General features: G+C 43.1%; 1 protein-coding gene across 1 annotated transcript; it reads left to right on the forward strand.

The window, feature by feature from the left end:
• The first annotated feature begins 7,523 nt into the window (after positions 1-7,523).
• DRD5 (dopamine receptor D5) lies at positions 7,524-9,534 on the forward strand. Its single transcript, XM_072335342.1, has one exon. The coding sequence runs from the start codon at positions 7,524-7,526 to the stop codon at positions 8,982-8,984; it is 1,461 nt and encodes a 486-aa protein (XP_072191443.1). The 3' UTR covers positions 8,985-9,534.
• Positions 9,535-18,145: the final 8,611 nt, after the last annotated feature.

Raw genomic sequence — 18,145 nt, forward strand, 5'->3', positions numbered from 1 at the left:
ATGTTCTGCCTTTTCCTGCAAAGGCTCTGAGCAGGCTGCAATTATGTCCAGCTGGCTTTGAATCACTGACTCCCCATCAATGAAGTGCAACTGATAGGCAGAGGAGTGTCTTTACACAGCATTTTATACAGAAACGTGTATAAAAAGTGACTAGTCTGTGTTTATTTTCTGGTAAAACTTTTGCTTGAATATCGCTGTAGTATACCTCCATTAAAAGCCAGCTTGTGAAAAAAAACACATAGGTCAGCTGCTGCCAGGGAATGTGTCAACATTTCAGTCAAAGCAGAGAGAAGAACAGCTCCTCCCACACAGCCAAGATTATCAAGAACACCATGACTTCTTCATTTTGATATATTATGCAATTAAATATTTTTCAGGGCTTTCATTTCTCCAAGCCTTTAATTTTCTTTTCTTTGTTCATCCTGTTGGGAAACCTGTCCAATACAAAAACAATCACAAATTAAAACTTCAGTATCTCAGGAAAATATCATAGAATCATAGAGTCATTCAAGTCATTTAGTGGAAAAGACCACTAAGATCACCTCATCCAACTATGGACCCATCACTGCAATACCTGCTAACCCACATCCCACAGTGCTACATCTATGTTTCATCATGTTTCTTGAACACCTCTGGGGATGATGACACCACCACCAGCCTGGGCAGCCCATTCCAGTGCCTGACCACTCTTTCTGAGATGGCAGTGCTTGCATCTGACATCAGGTTTGTGCTTGGGTATGTGACTGAGACTGAATCTGTGGTACACAGTTAGAAGTACAGGTAAAGCAGACACCAGCATGATCTGTAAGCCACTAGGTGGGGATCAGACACTGAAATAAAGTATATTAGTGAGGCATCATTAACAGATTCAATTGTTCCAGGAAGGAAACCACCTCGTAGACCTCTGTGTTATTTTGTCAAAGCAAAACTGGATGTTAAACTTCCATGCAACTACAATTCTCTCAACTATCTTTTATTTTTAGGTAGAGCTGCTGCTCTGCCTAATATAAACTCACTTTTCAGGTCATAAATCTCAGTCAATAGTATTAAAATAAACTGCATTTTCTTGTTATTTTTAACTAGAAGGATCGTAGCGGCAGAAGTAAGTAGTTGCAAAGCGTTCTGAAATTAAAATTCAGATCCAGAGGTGGTATTTACCTATTATAGGTAATTATTGTAATCAATACATTAATGTGTTACAAACAATTCCCAAATATTGGAAAACTTGATCTACAGCCTTTTCTTTGATGAAAGCACGTAGACAATATTTCAATGGATAGCTCCTGTTCTTGTTTTCGTTCACTGCCCTGACATTTTGCAACCTGCTGTTCCCTACAGCCACTCTTTTTTCTCAGATCAATGCACATTTTATGTTTGATGAAGACAAGTCTATATACAGTTACCTGTGTTGAATGCCCAAAGCAAAAGTAATCCTTTAGCATATCTTGCAAGTCAATATATCTGAAATTTCCGATTGGCCAACCCTGCCAAAATAACATGAAGAAAATTTCACTGGGTTCAGTCACTACTTTACTAACATGAAGTTGATAGGGATGAATTCTTGGCTTTAATAGCTCAGATCTCACTGACACCTTCAAACAAAGAGGAGGAGAGCAAAGCCATTCCCAAAATGAATCCTCAACTGACCAGTTGCCACAACTGATGTCAGCCTGGCTCAGCTCCGCACAATGCTTTCCTCTTCTTTGTCTTCTTTTTCCTACACCAAGGCTTCTTTTTGTTACAAAGCTGCACACTGCGCCAATCCATGTTGGCTATGACTTGCAGAATTCAAGCTATTTCCCATGAATTATTGGAGCGTATATTTTTGACCTTTATATTTCTTCCTCTGATTTGAAGTGATGTCATCCAGAACAGGGGTCACAATGGTGCTATAGAGGAGCTTGAAATAGTGAGGGTTTCTGCTTTGCCTTTCCTTATGTGTTTTAGAAAAGGATAAGCCAATAGGATTGCATTTCTAGACATACTGTAGGTTGAAATGCCTCTGTTCACTATCCAAATGGCTATTCACAATTCAGAATAAATAGCTTTGCTGTCTCATGTATGGACAAAAGAATAAACTTAGGTTTGACTTTGTCAGTCCCAGCACAGCTCTGTCCTGTGCTGGCAGACTGATATCTTTGTCAGCAGTTGCTCTGTGCTCTGTAGTAGCACATACACATATGGTCCTTAGGCTCACTGCAGTAGTGTTACTGATGTTGCTGATATTCTGCTATTGAGATTAATAGACAGGTTTTTTGTATAAGAGCATTTTATTTCCAGGCTTACTTGAGGAATAAATAAATAAAGAATCAGGACTAAGTAAAAGCAGTCATTTACTGCTATTATCCCAAAGTGAAAAAATTGCTCATTCTTACCACCTGTGTTTCTAAATTTGTAACTGTAATTCTTCCCTGAAATAAATCCTGAACTACAAAGTTTAGTCCTGGTCCTACATGGCCCTTAAGAAGTGCAAAGCCACTACTAAATCACCTCCAACTGTTGGCCCACCTGTAAAGCCACCTCACAATGCAGTTTTATGCTGAGCACTTGCAGCGCTGTGAGAACACCACTGTCCCCTGTGCCACTGTGGGGGTCCTGTTCCCCTCTGCTGCTCCACTCTATCCCATACTTGCCAACCAGGAGAAGGGAAGCGCAGCAGTAAGTTCCTCATTCAGCCCTAGGAGATGCCACCTGTGTTCCTTGGGAGGTTAAGACACAACTGCTGACTTCTCCTGCCCCCAGATTCTCTCAGGCTGGGATGATGCTCATGTTTTCACATTAACAGACCAGTCAGGGCTGCCCTGCTTGTAAGAGAAGGATATGGAGATATTCAAGACCCATCCGGATGCCTACCTTTGCTATCTATTGCAGGGTACCTGCTTTATCAGGGAGGTTAGACTCAGTATCTCTTGAGGGATTCCAACACCTGCAATGCTGCAAATCTGTGATAAAAGCACACAGAGTGACTGGTCCTCTGTCCTCTGAATCCTTGTTTTCTACTAGTATTATTATGGACAGAGCCCATTTTCACCACTGAAACTACTATTACTATTACTATTCCATGCTACTCAAAAAATGACTGGATTTTACTGCTCATTTTGTGCAAGACCATCTCAGAGTTAGTGGGCAGAGTACCATCCAAAGATGTTGATAGCAAATGTTCCAATAGAAGTAACTAACAAGAAAAGCCTACAATTTACACATGCCATTCAAAATGAGAACACACATTTTACCGCTGCACAAATCAATATACCTTCTTCTTCTCTTCATCTTGCTTCAAAATCTTCCGATCTTTAGTAGTTCACCATGCGATCTCTTGCTGTATTATCTGCACCTTCTGTAGCCCTTGGAAACTATCAATATGAGTTTTTTAGAACATAATTATGGATATTAAATAATAAAAGATATTATTTTATGTGACAGAAATTACAAACAAAGAACTAAGTTGACCAGGAAAACATATTTCAAAGGTTCTATTTCCATTGTGACTGACATTCATCTTTCATCTTTTACCATGAGTTTAAGTTGTCAGGGTCAGTATGAACAACAGGAAAAGGACATCTGTGGAAATCTCTTTTGGTGACATCAATTACTTCATGACTTCAAGCAAGAACGATCAACAACTTGTGTGGGAACTATATCACACTCACCACAAGAAAAAAAATAATCAACAGAAGTACTGGGAGGACTGTTTATTCTCTTACCTGGCTAATTAACACTATCCATCACAGTCTCAAGTCAACAAAAACACTGATGGGTTTTAAAGCCAGAAGGGATAACTGTAATCACCTGCAATTGCTCTCCTCCCTGCACAGCCTCCAGACCCCTGCCTGGTGCCAGGATGAGCTGCTGGGGAGTGGAGGCAGCACCATTAAGAATTGCACTCAGCCTTGAATTTCAGATCTCAAACACAGCTAAATCATTACAATCTTAAATCAATTGCGTCAGCTACTAATTGTCCTCACTGTTCAAACCATGCACCTTATCTATGCCCTGATTTCCCATCAATTCAGTTTCCAGCCACTGCACTTTTAAAACCTTACCTGAAAGATGAGGTACTCATCAGACATTTCTAGCTCTTTTGAACCCTTCTGATTCTCTCTGCTCAGCTCAGGAAGTATCCCAGACAATTTCTACAACTCGGTTGCCTATACATATATACAGCAGAACAGGACCGAGTCTAAAGGATTTTTTCTGTGCCGAACAAATTGATGACATCAGTCCTCTCCTCTTCCTTCCTCAACATTTTCTATAATTATCTTCACACAGCTTTGTCCATATCTCTGCAGCACTTCAGCTTCAGTGAATGAAATCAATGGAGCTTAAGCAGATGTCCACTAAACAGAGTTCCACTTGAGCATATCTCCAAAACTATGAGCAGTGCAGTTGCCTCACTAATATGGCTTCACATGCAGTGACTTCAGGTGGGATGTCAGGAAAAAGTTCTTCTCAGAAACAGTGACTGGGCACTGGCACAGGGAGGTGGTGGAGTCATCATCCCTGGAGGTGTTAAAGAAACGTGGAGATGTGGCACTGAGGGACGTGGTCAGTGGGCATGGTGGGGATAGACTGATGGTTGGATTGGATAATCTTATGGTCTTTTCCAACCTTAATGATTCTGTGACTTCTAGGCACCTTGCCTGACTTGGAACCTAATTGTTCAGAGCTGCCTGGTGAGGAGCTTTTGTATCCCAGCCCTTAGCAGTACGTCTACATCTATAGGTTTGACCTTCCTTCTGGCATTAATTAGATTTGATCTCTTTTCACTAAGTATCTCTTAAGTGAGAATGTGCTAATTTGGAAACATCACCTGCTTTTGAACGAATGTCTTTGTTCAGAACAGTGAGTTTCTATATTTTAAATTGGAAGTAAACTGAGTTGCAAGGAAAGGAAAGAGAAGCGGGAAAACACACTTCTCAAGAAACGGGAACTGCAAAATGTGGTGTGTTTTTTCCCCTCAGAAGCACTGCAATAGCAGTTAAATTCCATTACTTCCAATCTGCCAGCTGTGAGAGGATTCTAACAGGTGAATAAAATAAAAAGGGAGAAACGAGATGAAGCTCTGTAGGAAAAGCACAAAGCCATTACAAAGATGATAGCAGGATGAAAAAAAACCACCCCAAATCTCTCAGCAAGTGACAGCTGTGGTTTTAATGGACACTCTTAAAATGATATTTATATGCAAACTGCCTACAGAAGTAAAAAAAAAAAAAAAAGATGCTTGTAACCTATAAATGTTAAAGGATTTTATCACAGGCTTAAAAGATGTTGATGAAATGGGTGAGATACTACAACATCTGTAACTGTCCCCATTAAAATATGGCTCTGGGCCCAGTTCTGCTTCCAATCATGGACTATATACAGTGCAACTGCTGTCTTTTCTCCCTTTGCCCCCTCCACTGCTGAACCAATTGCCATGGCACGCAAACCAGCAGCTTTGTCTGCTGCACTGGAGGTATTGTGAATGCCTGGTGCATTGGTGTGGCTTGGAATGAGTTCAAAGTGTGCACAGTGTTGGGTCACCACTACAGACTGAACTTCCATAAGCCCATGGATCCAGTAGGTGAGACAACTTCTCTGATGACAACTTCATAGAAGCATCATAGAATCATAGGATTGTTAGAAGAAGGGGCCATTAATGACCATCTGGTCCAACTCTCCTGCAACGAACAGAGACATCTACAGCTGGATCGGGCTGCTCAGAGCCCCATGCAGTCTGACCTCGGTATCTCACTCCACCTCATAGTAGCTGGAGCTCAGGAGCATTTGCTAAAATATAGGTTACAGGATTATGTCATCTGAATTCTCAGCTACACAGGAGCCAGACACATCCAGATGTGGCCATGCAGATATACTTCAAAAATTCCTCTCGACTTTGGGTCACTCTCTGGAGGTCCTGCAGAAAGTGGAATACAGCTCCATTCTTCAGATGCTGACAGTTTAAAGCTCAGACCATTCTTGTTTTGATGGGTCAGAGCACCTCGTCTGACCCTCTGGAGGAGGGCAGCCAGTCCACTGCTCACTGCTGCTGAGCCACCGAGCTCAGTGCTGTCATGTTATCATCAGGCCACTGCTGTTGTCACGCACAAAAGCTATGCGTGTGTTATGTTCAAATAGCTAACACACAGTGACTGTATGCATGGAAATGCACACATATTATCTCTACTATACATAAGTGCTTTTACATATCTATGCACACCTCTGCACCACCAAAGCAATGCATGCGTGCTAAACAAGCAAATCAGATGTCTACTTTTTGTTCTACAAAACGTTCATGTTTGGGAATCAGTGTCTTTAGGGGCCACGTGCACAAATACCTGCAGGATTTGGTCCTTCCTTACATCCATCTCAGGAGTCACTGCTTGGGTTGTGCCAGCAGCACAGCGCCTCAGCATCCCAGCTTTAGTCACGCTGCATAGAGCTCAGTGACAAAAGCTATAGTCTCCCTCCAGTATTAAATATAACTCGGCTCAAACATGCAAGAGCAGTGCCAGTTTCTTTAGCATGAGCTCAAGTGGAGCTCCAGTTTTTCTTTTAGAAAATTGCCTAAATGGTTGCTGAGCTTCTGTTTTTTCAGCATGTAGCAACACTGACGCTGCATCCTCACTTGTGTCACGCCGGATCCAGGAGGTCTCTAAGGGTCCTGCCCGGTCCTACCCGCAGCGGAGGGGCAGCCGTTCCTGACCCGTGCGTCCCAAACGTGATGCTCAGTCAGGGATGGCTCCGGTCCTTTTAAAGGGTTACAATATTTTGTAAAGAAAATAAAGGTATTTTAAATACAAGTTACTGCACTATGTTTGAAACATAGGCGTTATACCAGCTCACGGTGAGTCCAATCGCACCGTGTCTGCTTCTTTCTTGCTGAGGGTCCGTTTGCTGGTTGCGCCGAGCCCTGAGGAGACGAACGATGCATCCCACGGAAGAGACGCGACGAACGAAACTCGGGAGTCCTTTGCCGGCTTCTTTCCCTGTGTCAAACCTCGGACGCCCGGAGAAACCCGCCCACCCCTTTCTCCACGGCCCCTTCCAGCCCCGCCAGCCCCACGACTGGGTCACGTTTCCCCGTTCCCTTCGGTGGGACCGCGCTCAACGAGACCACATCTGCACTGACGACCCGAATACGCTTTAGGACTCGCTTTGCCACTCCGTCCTCCGCCGGACCGGACGGGGAGTCCCCGGTAGCGAGCATGCTCAGAGGGCGGCGGGGGCCGGCCCGGGGAGCGGGGAGCGAAGTGAGAGGAGCGGGGAGAGAGGAGCTCCGCTGAGCGCGGTGCGGGCGGAGCCGGCGTCGAAGCGGGCACGTCGAGCAGCGCCGAGCTGAGCGGAGCGGCCAGGAAGGGGCGCGCCGAGCGGTGAGCGCGGGCCGGGGGCTGCGGACCGCCGGGGCGGGGGGCAGCGAGCAGGGGTGGCGGCGGGGCGGGGGGGCAGCGGCCCCATGGGGCCGGGCGGCGGGGCGGCGCTGGATGCTCGGCGCTCCCCGGCCGCCGCCGCCGCCGCCCCGCTGCCGCCGGGAGCCGCCAGCCATGCTGCGGGGCGGCCGCAGCCCTCTGCCGCCCCAGGCGGGACCCCCCGGCGGAGCGAGGGGGCAGGCGGGAGCCCCCGGGGCTGCGCAGGTGGCGGCGGGCAGCTTGCTCGCCTTGCTTATCCTCTGGACCCTGTTTGGGAACGTGCTGGTGTGCGCGGCCATCGTCCGCTACCGGCACCTGCGGAGCAAGGTCACCAACATCTTCATCGTGTCGCTGGCCGTCTCGGACCTGCTGGTGGCTCTGCTGGTTATGCCCTGGAAGGCGGTGGCTGAGGTGGCCGGGTACTGGCCCTTCGGGGCTTTCTGCAACATCTGGGTGGCCTTTGATATCATGTGCTCCACGGCCTCCATCCTTAACCTGTGCGTGATTAGCGTGGACAGGTACTGGGCTATTTCCAGCCCTTTCCGGTACGAGAGGAAGATGACCCAACGGCTGGCCCTAGTGATGATCGGAGTGGCCTGGGCTCTGTCTGTGCTTATCTCCTTCATCCCAGTCCAGCTCAACTGGCACAGAGGTGGGGATGCTGCTGCTGCCACTGGGAACATTGACGATGGGTTTGGTACAGGCTGGGAGGCAGCGGGTGCTTTCACCACCTGGGCTGAGGACATGAGCACCACATGGGTGGCCCTGGCAGCAATGATGCCCTCTGATGGCACCTATGGCAGCAACAGCACTGTCCCTGGGCCATCGGAGAGTTGCGACTCCAGCCTCAACAGGACTTATGCTATTTCCTCCTCCCTGATCAGTTTTTACATCCCAGTGGCTATCATGATTGTCACCTACACACGGATCTACCGCATTGCCCAGGTGCAGATCCGTCGCATCTCCTCGCTGGAGCGGGCAGCCGAGCACGCGCAGAGCTGCCGCAGCAACCACGTTGACTGCCACCATCATACCAGCCTCAAGTCCTCCATCAGGAAAGAAACCAAAGTGCTGAAGACTCTCTCCATCATCATGGGCGTCTTTGTCTGCTGCTGGCTGCCCTTCTTCATTCTGAACTGCATGGTGCCCTTCTGCGAGAGCCCACCCAGTGACCCCCGGGCTGGGCTCCCGTGTGTCAGCGAAACCACCTTCGACATCTTTGTCTGGTTTGGATGGGCCAACTCCTCCCTCAACCCCATCATCTATGCCTTCAATGCTGACTTCAGGAAGGTCTTCTCCAACCTCCTGGGATGCGGCCAGTTTTGCTCGAGCACTCCAGTGGAGACTGTTAATATAAGCAATGAGCTCATCTCATACAACCAGGACACCCTTTTCCATAAGGAGATAGTGACTGCTTATGTGAACATGATCCCAAATGTGGTTGACTGTGAGGAGAACCGAGAGGACCCTTTTGATAGGATGTCCCAGATCTCCCCCGACCCCGAGGTTGCCACCGACTCTGTCTGTGAGCTGGACTGTGAAGGGGAGATCTCACTAGGCAAAATCACACCTTTCACTTCAAATGGTTTACATTAAACTGCATCCTGCCCCAGTCACTTCTGCCTGGATTCTACACCAAAATGTTAGCACTAAATGGAAAAACCTGCTTGATTTATGCTGTAGTTTGGTCAGTCACTTCACGCTAACTTCACGTCTTCGTGTAGCACTTTGCAGGATGTCACACTGCTGCTGATGGGACAAACTGACTGCATCCATGGGGAGGTCTCATGGTACAAGTACAGTCAGTCCATTTGTAGATGGACGTTGCATCATCAGTGCTGAGTGTTGCTACTTTTGCAAACAGGGACAGGTGTTGAGGCTGGTATAGACATCCAAATAGCTTAACTTCTGGACTGCTCATTTGTTGAGGTCTTACGTTTCAGTTCTCTTTTTGTTTGTTTACTATTTTTCTTTTAAGATAGAAATAGCGAGGTGGTGATTTGGTTGATTATTTAAATGCGTGTTTCTGCCAGAACAGTTTATGTGAAATCCGTGTTCTCCAGGCGGCGTTGTTGCCTGTGGTATCCTCACCATGTTCCCAGATGAATAAATAAACATTACATTGATCAAGGGGTTATTATCTTTCATTTATCACTCCGAAAGATTCACAGCAAATATTCAAACCGTAGCATTCTTATCAGGATGGTTACATGACAAATTGCTAAACCCTGCTATTGTGAAAGCAAAACGGTCTGCACAAAAATAGCATTTTTGAATGAAAGGGAGGATCATAGGGACTACTGGCTTAAAGGAGCTTTCTTATATGGCTCTGCTTACAGCCAGTTAGGTGCTTTTTTGTTTTTCCAATGTAACTGATGCTGTCCCTATCAGTGATTTCCTTTCTGCAGCTAAGAATATCAAGGACGCACACTCAGAAGCTGTTAAGACCTTCCACTTAATTCTATATTTGAAATTACCTTTATAGATACTGTTAATGAGAAGAACTTGGTGATAGAATTAGCAGCTGGATGTGTCTAAAAACATTAATTATGCTTGAAAATGATGTTAGTAATTAGCAGTGTAGATGTAGTACATTGGAGAACTCAATGAAACTAAGAGAAGGAGAACATTTTTTTAGTGATTTACTTTGTCGCTGGAAGTTAATTACGTTTTTCAGATGTGTGAAATGTCCTCATAGTGCTTTGACTCTACAAAATGTCTTAGAACAGTCTAAACAAATTGTAGAAGAGTGTTTTAAACTCGGTGTCTGCTGAAGCATTTACATCAGGTGGAATGGACTGTTTAGAAATGTTTGCACGCTTTCATCTCAGAAGTCAGAAGCGATGCTATTTACAAGACGAATGATCAAAGGTAGTAAAAGCAAGTTATTCATGCATAAGATTTGAATTAATTCACCCTTTAGGAATCTTCATGCCATGAACTGTACAGATTTTCATTGAGCAGTTTGTGCTTTTTCAGTAGCACTCTCTGTAGGGATACCCCCCCCCCCCACCAATCATCTCACCTAATTGGGAACTGAAGGTCCCTGTGCAATGTATGGGGGAACAGCAGGATTTACACCAGTCAGCATGCTTTAGGGGAAGAAGTGTAAGTGGCATTTGTGAATGTTACATACTTAGGACCGAGCCTTTTTGGAAGCTAAGCCTCTAATAATGAGCAATAAGGGGCTGCCTTATCTTTTCTTGGGATATCAGATGTAAGAATTCTGTGAGGCATCTAAATGAAGTACCTTCGTTGTTGCATCTGCTGCCTCAGTGTAATATCCCCTCACAGCTGTCCTCAAAAAAGGGTATTGTGCTTGTGGCTTAGGAGTGCTCAAAGAACAGAAATCCTATGCCCATAACCAGGTTCAACCTACAAGTGGCTTGACAACTGGGGTGAATAGGTCGCCATTTCTCTGATAATACAGTTGTGTATTGCCAGGACTTGACTACAGTTCTGGCCTTTCTGGTTGGGTAGTGCTTGCCTGGAATAAAAACCATTTCACCAAGTGCAAATAAAGGTGATAAATTCTGCATTTTGCCCCAGTTCATTGCAAGAGAATTGGACTATATGACCTTACAGGGTTCCTTACAACTCAATTTTATGATCCTATGATTTTCTAATGACTGCTCAAGCTTTGAGGCTGGTACTGCATATTAAGCTTTCTGGGTCCATGTAAAAAGTCTGTAAGCAGTGCAAGAAGTGTATACACCTGTTGTTGGTTCCAGCTCCCAGCGCAATCTCTGTATTTTACCCAATTTTAAATCAGAAACTGCCCAAGGAAATGAGGAAGGACCCCTTCCAGAGCACCTGTGTGCCAGCAGGGTGTGGTTGGTCAGGAAGATGACATGTCTATCAGTGAGTGCATAAGATAACAGCTCTTCATGGTATATTAGAAACATTGCATTTTATCTTGACGCTGGTCTGAAAGAAGGTGATTTTTGCCTGCCGTCAGATTTGGGAGCGTAATTAGGACAGTGCAGAAAGTCGTTCACATTGCCACTTTGCATTACTAACTTGGAGTTTGAAACTTCAGCTGGTAAATGATTTCTGATGGCTGCTCTAAGAGGTGATCTCTCTCCTTGGAGTAGGTGCATATCCCTGAGAACCCAGAAGCATCATAAAGGGAAGATTTCTGCTTCAGAAGGCAGAGAGGAGATTTTTCTTTATCTTTTCTCCTTCTTCTTCTTCTTCTTTTTTTTTTTTACCTTTTTTTTACCTTTTTTGGTTTTTTTTGCTAGAAGCACAGATTGACCTTGAGGATCTGAAGGAAAGCCTTTTTCTTTACTTTGGCTTGTAACATAGAGACAATTTCATGCTTCCTAATGTGTGTTAATTTCTTATCTCTAACAAAGCTAGAGTACTCAGATAAGATTTTTAAATAAATATGTTTCTTGCCTTGAAGTATGAAGAGGGCAGACTGTTCTGATGTGGTCATGTCCCAAAATTATTATTTTTTCACTGATTTCTTTCAGATGAAATGGCTGCTCTGCTTTTTTAATGATTTCCTTCTTGAGATCTAACGCGTTTGCCTGTCAAGTGAGCAGAGTTCATTGGAACTTCAAGTAGGCGTTTATAACAATCGTAGACTTATGGTGTCACTCTGGAATTCACTTCTTTGAATGGTTTTGCACCTCCCATTGAAATATTTTTTTTTCTATGCTTCTGTCACGCATTTTACTCCATAGTTAAGCATGACCACTTATTGCTGGCTCAGTTTTGGGGGATTTTTCTCTTTTGTCCTTTGCACATTAGTAGATTGAATACACAGCGCAGTTTGGCTTTGAGTCATCATTACTTAATCTGGTTCTGAATGATGGCTAACCTTTAGGATCCATGATTATTTGCTGTTTCTACTTTGTGTTATTGCTTACAGATCATAGGTTGCAGTACTTGTCACTGTTAAATTACCCCTGAGCCAGTCAGGTCTTCAGATATGACATATTCTGTTAGTCCTGGAAATCCCCATACCAAAGGGAGGTCAGTGTATCAATAGTCTTCATGCTTTCAGAGGAGTTCATTTCAATGAAAAACAATCAAACAAACAAACAAAAAAATCCCAACCCAGTAATATATGAAGCTATTTTAGTTCAGTTTTAGAAAGCTGGGACATGAAAAGACACGGAAGTAACAATGTTTTATCTGAAATGCTGCAGACATCATAAAGATTCTTTCACTATTCAGACCTCTGTAGAGCTTTTAATAGCACAGGCCTTTATAGTTGGGGCAGTTTTGTGCTTTGTGGTTTGTTTGTTCTGCAAGCAAAAGAAATATAGATGACTTTCTCAGAGGTGAACACAAACAAAGCACTTTTCAAAGGAAGAAGAAAATACTCCTGTTTTATTTTGTATGTTTGGTACTTTATCCCTGTGCTTTCATCATGCCAGCCAAACGCAATATGTTTCTGTGGGGAGAAAAGCTCTTGCATTTTTTAAAACCCATAACAAAAAAAAAAAAAAAAAAAAAAAAAAAAAAAAAAAAAAAACCCAAAAAACTCTTAAAAATTTTCTGGTAGAAATAAAGCTAAGCCAATCTTACACCATTCAGAAGTCAACTGTGCAAACCCAGCGTTCAGGAGGCTGACAAGGCAGTATTCAAACTGTGTGTCAGACTGCAGGTATAAGAGGTCTTGCATCCTTCAGCTGCCTGTGTGAGCCAAAATTGCTACTCTTGACAAGGAGGGCATTTGAGGCCCTGTCACACAGTACCCACTATCTACACTTGTGGTGGGGGTAATAATAGTGCGGAGATTTTTCTTTCTTCTGAGGCCATCGTTGCAACTGTTTAATTAGATGCATCAGATCTTTAGAATGATTCAGTGCCTATTTAAATTAGTCTAAGACCTCAGTGATGGATGTGGGCCTGGGTCACAGAGTAATGAAATTATTTGTCTTGGCTTCTTATGAACATTACTACTGGTGTTCTCTGCTAGTGGATGATGGTGTGTTAAAGCTGAACAAAGTATTTTTTGCCAGGCTGTGTGGAAATAATTCTTGTATTCATATTTTCTTATATGTCTTCAAACAGCAGAAAACTTTTCAAACTTTCCAGTAGCTGCACAAGGTCAACACAGGTTATCTTCTCTTTGATCATGTCTCAGATCAGCAACGATTGGGTCCATTTTTGGTATGCAGGAAACCATATGGTGCATAATGCCTTTTTTTGATCAGATTCATGCCTCAGAATCATGCACCATGAGCTGATGCTTTTAAAGATGAAGATGTATTTTTGGTCTAAAAGTGCTGAGGTACCCAAAAATCCCTATAAATGAAGACTGTTTCCAGCATTAATGGGGCCACAAACGTGTGCCTCTTTTTTTCATACTTCTTTTTAATTATTATTATTTTAGCAGTGAAAAGATTGCAGGGAAAAATAATGGGATTAGGGGAGTAAAGAGTGGAAACACAAATAATAATATCATTTAAAGCAGATGATGGATTGCTCATTTTGGGAAGTCTGCCAGCCCTCCCAGGATAGTTTAGTTTAATAGAAAATTTAGATGATGATTTTATCTTGTTATATGTCTAAATTTGTTCTCAGCTGTGACTGGAGATAACGTTCTAGGTGATATATTGTGGAAAGATAGCTGTTTAAGGAGGATAGGCATTTTGATTAACTTAATCATTTGTATCATAGTCATAATATTTGTGAAGTTAGCAAAATGCAATGAAGCAATCAGAAAAAAAAACAACAAAAAAACAACAACAAAAACAACCCACAACATAAATAAAAATTTCCAATCCATGAAAAACATGTCTTCCTATGATTTATTCCCCACCTCTAACAGTAATTTGTATCTTATACTGCACTCTCATTACTACCAGAATAGGCTGGAATGCTCTGCATACACTGCTTGCAATCTGCTGATACACATTAGGAGATAGAGATGAAAAATAAGGAAATGGACAGCAATTTAATCACTTTGCGTGAAAGCAGACTAGTGTATACCTGCGATGGCACTGCGGTGAGCTATTCCTTGTGTCACACAAGTCTTCAACCACGAATGCAGACTGAATAAAGAATTGGTTGGATTGTTGCGGCCATTGAGACATTGAAGTCAGTGTCTCTATGTCCAGGTGGAGGCTGGTGGAGAGTGGTGTCCTCCAGGCATCTGTCTTGAGACTGGAGCTCTTCAACATCTTTATCAACGATTCTGATAATGGGATCAAGTGCACTCTCAGCAGGTTTGCTGGTGACACCAAGCTGAAGATGGTGGATACAACAGAAAGAAGGGATGCCGTCCCTTGTTGAAAGCTTGAAAAGTGAGCCCATAAAAACCTAATAAGGTGCAACTAGACCAAGTGCAGGGCACTGTGCTTAGGTCAGGGCAGTCCCAGATGTGTGTATAATTCTCAGGATATGTGAATTTTTGACATGTACTCTATTGTTTACCATAAAAAAAAGATAAATATCCACTCATGGAGAAGAGTGTCCTATGAGGTTTAGCAGCTGCTAGGCTCATGTTTCATCTGACATAACTACAATAGCTGCTTGGATTTAGATATCTGAACTACATAGAAGTCCCAGTTTAGAGGTCTCATACTGAAAAGATGAAATACTAAATTCATACAATTTTCCATGACTGCCTTACAAAACAAAACCTAGTCATACTAGGGCAGAGGTGATCATCAACCACAATCGAAGTATGATTCCTCCCACAGACATCAGAGAAGTCTTGTCTCAATCCACCTGCCATATTTGCAGAAATGTCTCATGAGTAAAATGTTAACAAGGAGGTTCAGAATGCCCCCTTTTACCCTTCAACCTCATTTTTTCCAGTTGGAAAGGTTTTTAGTAAAATTAAAAATCTCCTTTTTTAGCCTTTGGCCTTGACCTTTTGCTTTCTCTGTTAACTTCATACAATTAGTCTCCTTCAGTAAACAGAAGCTCTTGGCATGGTTGGCTGCTTGAGTACCTCAACATCACCAAATCTGGGACAGCCTCAAGCTGTACTTAAATTACATGATGTCTCCAGCCCAAAGGAAATCTTTTAGGTATTTTTTTTTTTCCCAAGCAATCATTATTTCCTTCCACAAAATTATTCACCAGAAACACAGCTTAGAGGACAAACAAGCGTGAATAGACTTTTAAAAAAGCTTTTAGAGATTTTGCTTGATTATAGAACGTGAGAATGGATTGGTGTTAGGAATAAATCAGCCAGGACCAACTTACACTCGTGGGCTGCATGCGACCCAGCATAGCCCACAGGGCAGCTGCCCCCTGCCCCGTGACATCTGTCATGGAAGAGTTTTAATTATAAATATATATATATATATAAATTAATTAATTAAAATTAAAATAGGCTTTGTTGTATATGCATATTAACAATAATATATCTATTTAATGAGGGCTTCTCTGAATGTAATGCTTCATATTTTATGATGCTGGCCCATTACATCAGAGGTGAATGTTGGTGGAGTAGCAGTAAAGGCTGGACCTTCCCGCCACTGATATTCCATTACATTTTGTTGCCATGAGACAGATGGCAGCAGAGGGGCAGTCTGATCTAGTGGTGTCTGATATGAGAATGCGTATGAAGCAAAGGTGTGGCATTGAATTCTTCACAACGCAGAAAAAAATGGCACTCAGTGACATTCACTGATGCATGCTGAATGTTTATGGAGATCAAGGAGTGCTTGTGAGCACAGTGAGGTGGTAGGTGGTGCATTTCAGTAGTGGTGACAAGGGGTCACCTCTGCAGGGCAGGTTGTTACAAGCATGGCATGCAGGCTCTTGTTCATCATGGTTTCATCAAATGCTATGCTTAGCTAATGGTGGTGACTGTGCTTTGTAGCTGAGGCTTTGCACTACCAAGTAGTGTTGTTGTGCTCATTGTATCTGTTGTAGTTTCTATATAAGTGGGAGGCATTACTTTTGGAGTGATAAACATAATAAGCGGCCTTAAACAATTCCTCTTCATTTAGTGCAGTCCAGGCAAGACAAAAGGTTGGACTCTTATGGCATAAACTGTTTTTTTTTTTCCTACAAGAAGTTCAATTTGGCTTTCGATAGTAATGAAAACAGGATGTTTTTACTGTGATCAGTGTATACATTTTATTGTATACACTTACACACATGCGCGCTTATATTTAATCACGTTAGTTGGGTAATGAGAGATTTTTCTCTCTTATAAGATGCAAAAATTTGTACCAAAGAAGCAAGTCAGATCTTAAAATTTTGCTGTTACAGTTTTGTCACAACAATTAGACACAAGTACACAGTCTTCTCACATTGTGAAGAGGCATTTTGGCTGCTTAGAGTTGAGAATCTTTGAAAATCTAGACTTGAATTATGCAGTGAAGAGGAGCAAGCAAAATCGCAAAATCCCCCCCCCCCCCCCCCCCCCCCTCCATTTTATGCTTAGACAATATCTGTCATGATTTCCAAACTGATTCTTATCTGTAAGCATTTGGGTACATGGCAAAGGAGAAGATTTAGAAGAAGCACCTCTTGGATGTCTCTCAACAGCAGATATTAAACAGTGTCATTGTCTTTCTGATAGGGTGAAATATGGGTGAAAGCTTTTTGACAGAGTGCAAAATGACTTTTGAAAACATCTAGTTCAGGTAACACGGTGTCAAAAATTTGAATGGCAGCTTAGACAGAAGTCTTTTCTGTATTAACCAACCTCTACCTTGATAATTCAAGTACTACTCACTGAATAAAGTAGAAGGATTGAATGTCCTGTCAATAGCCGAACTGTGTCTGTGGACAGGGGAGAAAACAGGATAGGAAGATGGGAGAATTTTTGTGAGGAAAGAGTGAAATTAGCTGAGGGACCATGCTATGGAAGGCAGGAAGCTAGAAATTTGTTGGAAGAAGGTGAGGGATCAGGAGGAATCTCCAAGATCTCAAGTTACTGAGGCAGGCCTGATATCAGAGTTCAGTGAATGAGCAGGTCATTAAACAGGTACTACCCAAGTATCAGTCCAGCGGAGCAGCAGATCAACAGCTGTTGAATTTCTTACTTACACTGAACTTTATCAATAACTTCCTTGGCAACAACCTGCATGATACTGTAAGGAATATTTGGTCAAGGAGTGGAGAGCGAAGAGTACTTTGAAACCATCTTCTGGCTGCACTGGATGGTGCTGTTTTTGCTGCACAGTGGTCAGATATTTTAAATGTTTAAATTCCAGTCCCATTGGCTTTCTAGAAACATGTCTGTCTTCCAGAAATATTCTGAATGCTCATAATTCCATCTGAAATCTCTATTAGAATGGCCCTCAGTGTGTCTGGACTATGATTTCTTTAATCTGTGCAATAAAATATTGAACATAGCCAAAATCTGATGCTCTATATTTTGTGCATATGTGTTCACTGATCTCCTGTGGTTACTTGTATTCATGTGCACCTTGTAATGTTGCAAATGAAACCAAATGCCAGCTGGACAGGATTTGAAATGAAACACAAAGCTGCGCAAACTGGATATCTTTGAACACATAGATTAACCAGGAACATGAGCTCGTGCCCCTTCTCTCTTGTGAGCACTGACCATCTGCTCCCTGTCACCCAGCAGGGGAGAAATCCTTCAGTGCCTCGGTATTATTATCCCTTCTCATCAAGAGCTGAAGTGAAGCTCTGGCACTACAGAGTGCTGTGCCCATTCATACACAGGAGATGTTAATATACCCCGTGGCATGGTTTTTCAGCATGAGGATCAATCACAGTGAGGACAATTCTATAGGATGTGTCCCCACTAGCAGCTCAGACTGGCAGGAGTAGTGCTTGTTGCACATCTATGCCTGTTTGCA

This window comes from Excalfactoria chinensis, chromosome 4 (genome assembly GCF_039878825.1).
Source record: "Excalfactoria chinensis isolate bCotChi1 chromosome 4, bCotChi1.hap2, whole genome shotgun sequence".
In the NCBI taxonomy this organism is placed as follows: Eukaryota; Metazoa; Chordata; class Aves; order Galliformes; family Phasianidae; genus Excalfactoria; species Excalfactoria chinensis.

What these genes read in the sequence shown, in the direction of transcription:
- DRD5 (XM_072335342.1), top strand. Translation starts at nt 7,524, where the DNA reads ATGCTGCGGGGCGGCCGCAGCCCTCTGCCGCCCCAGGCGGGACCCCCC.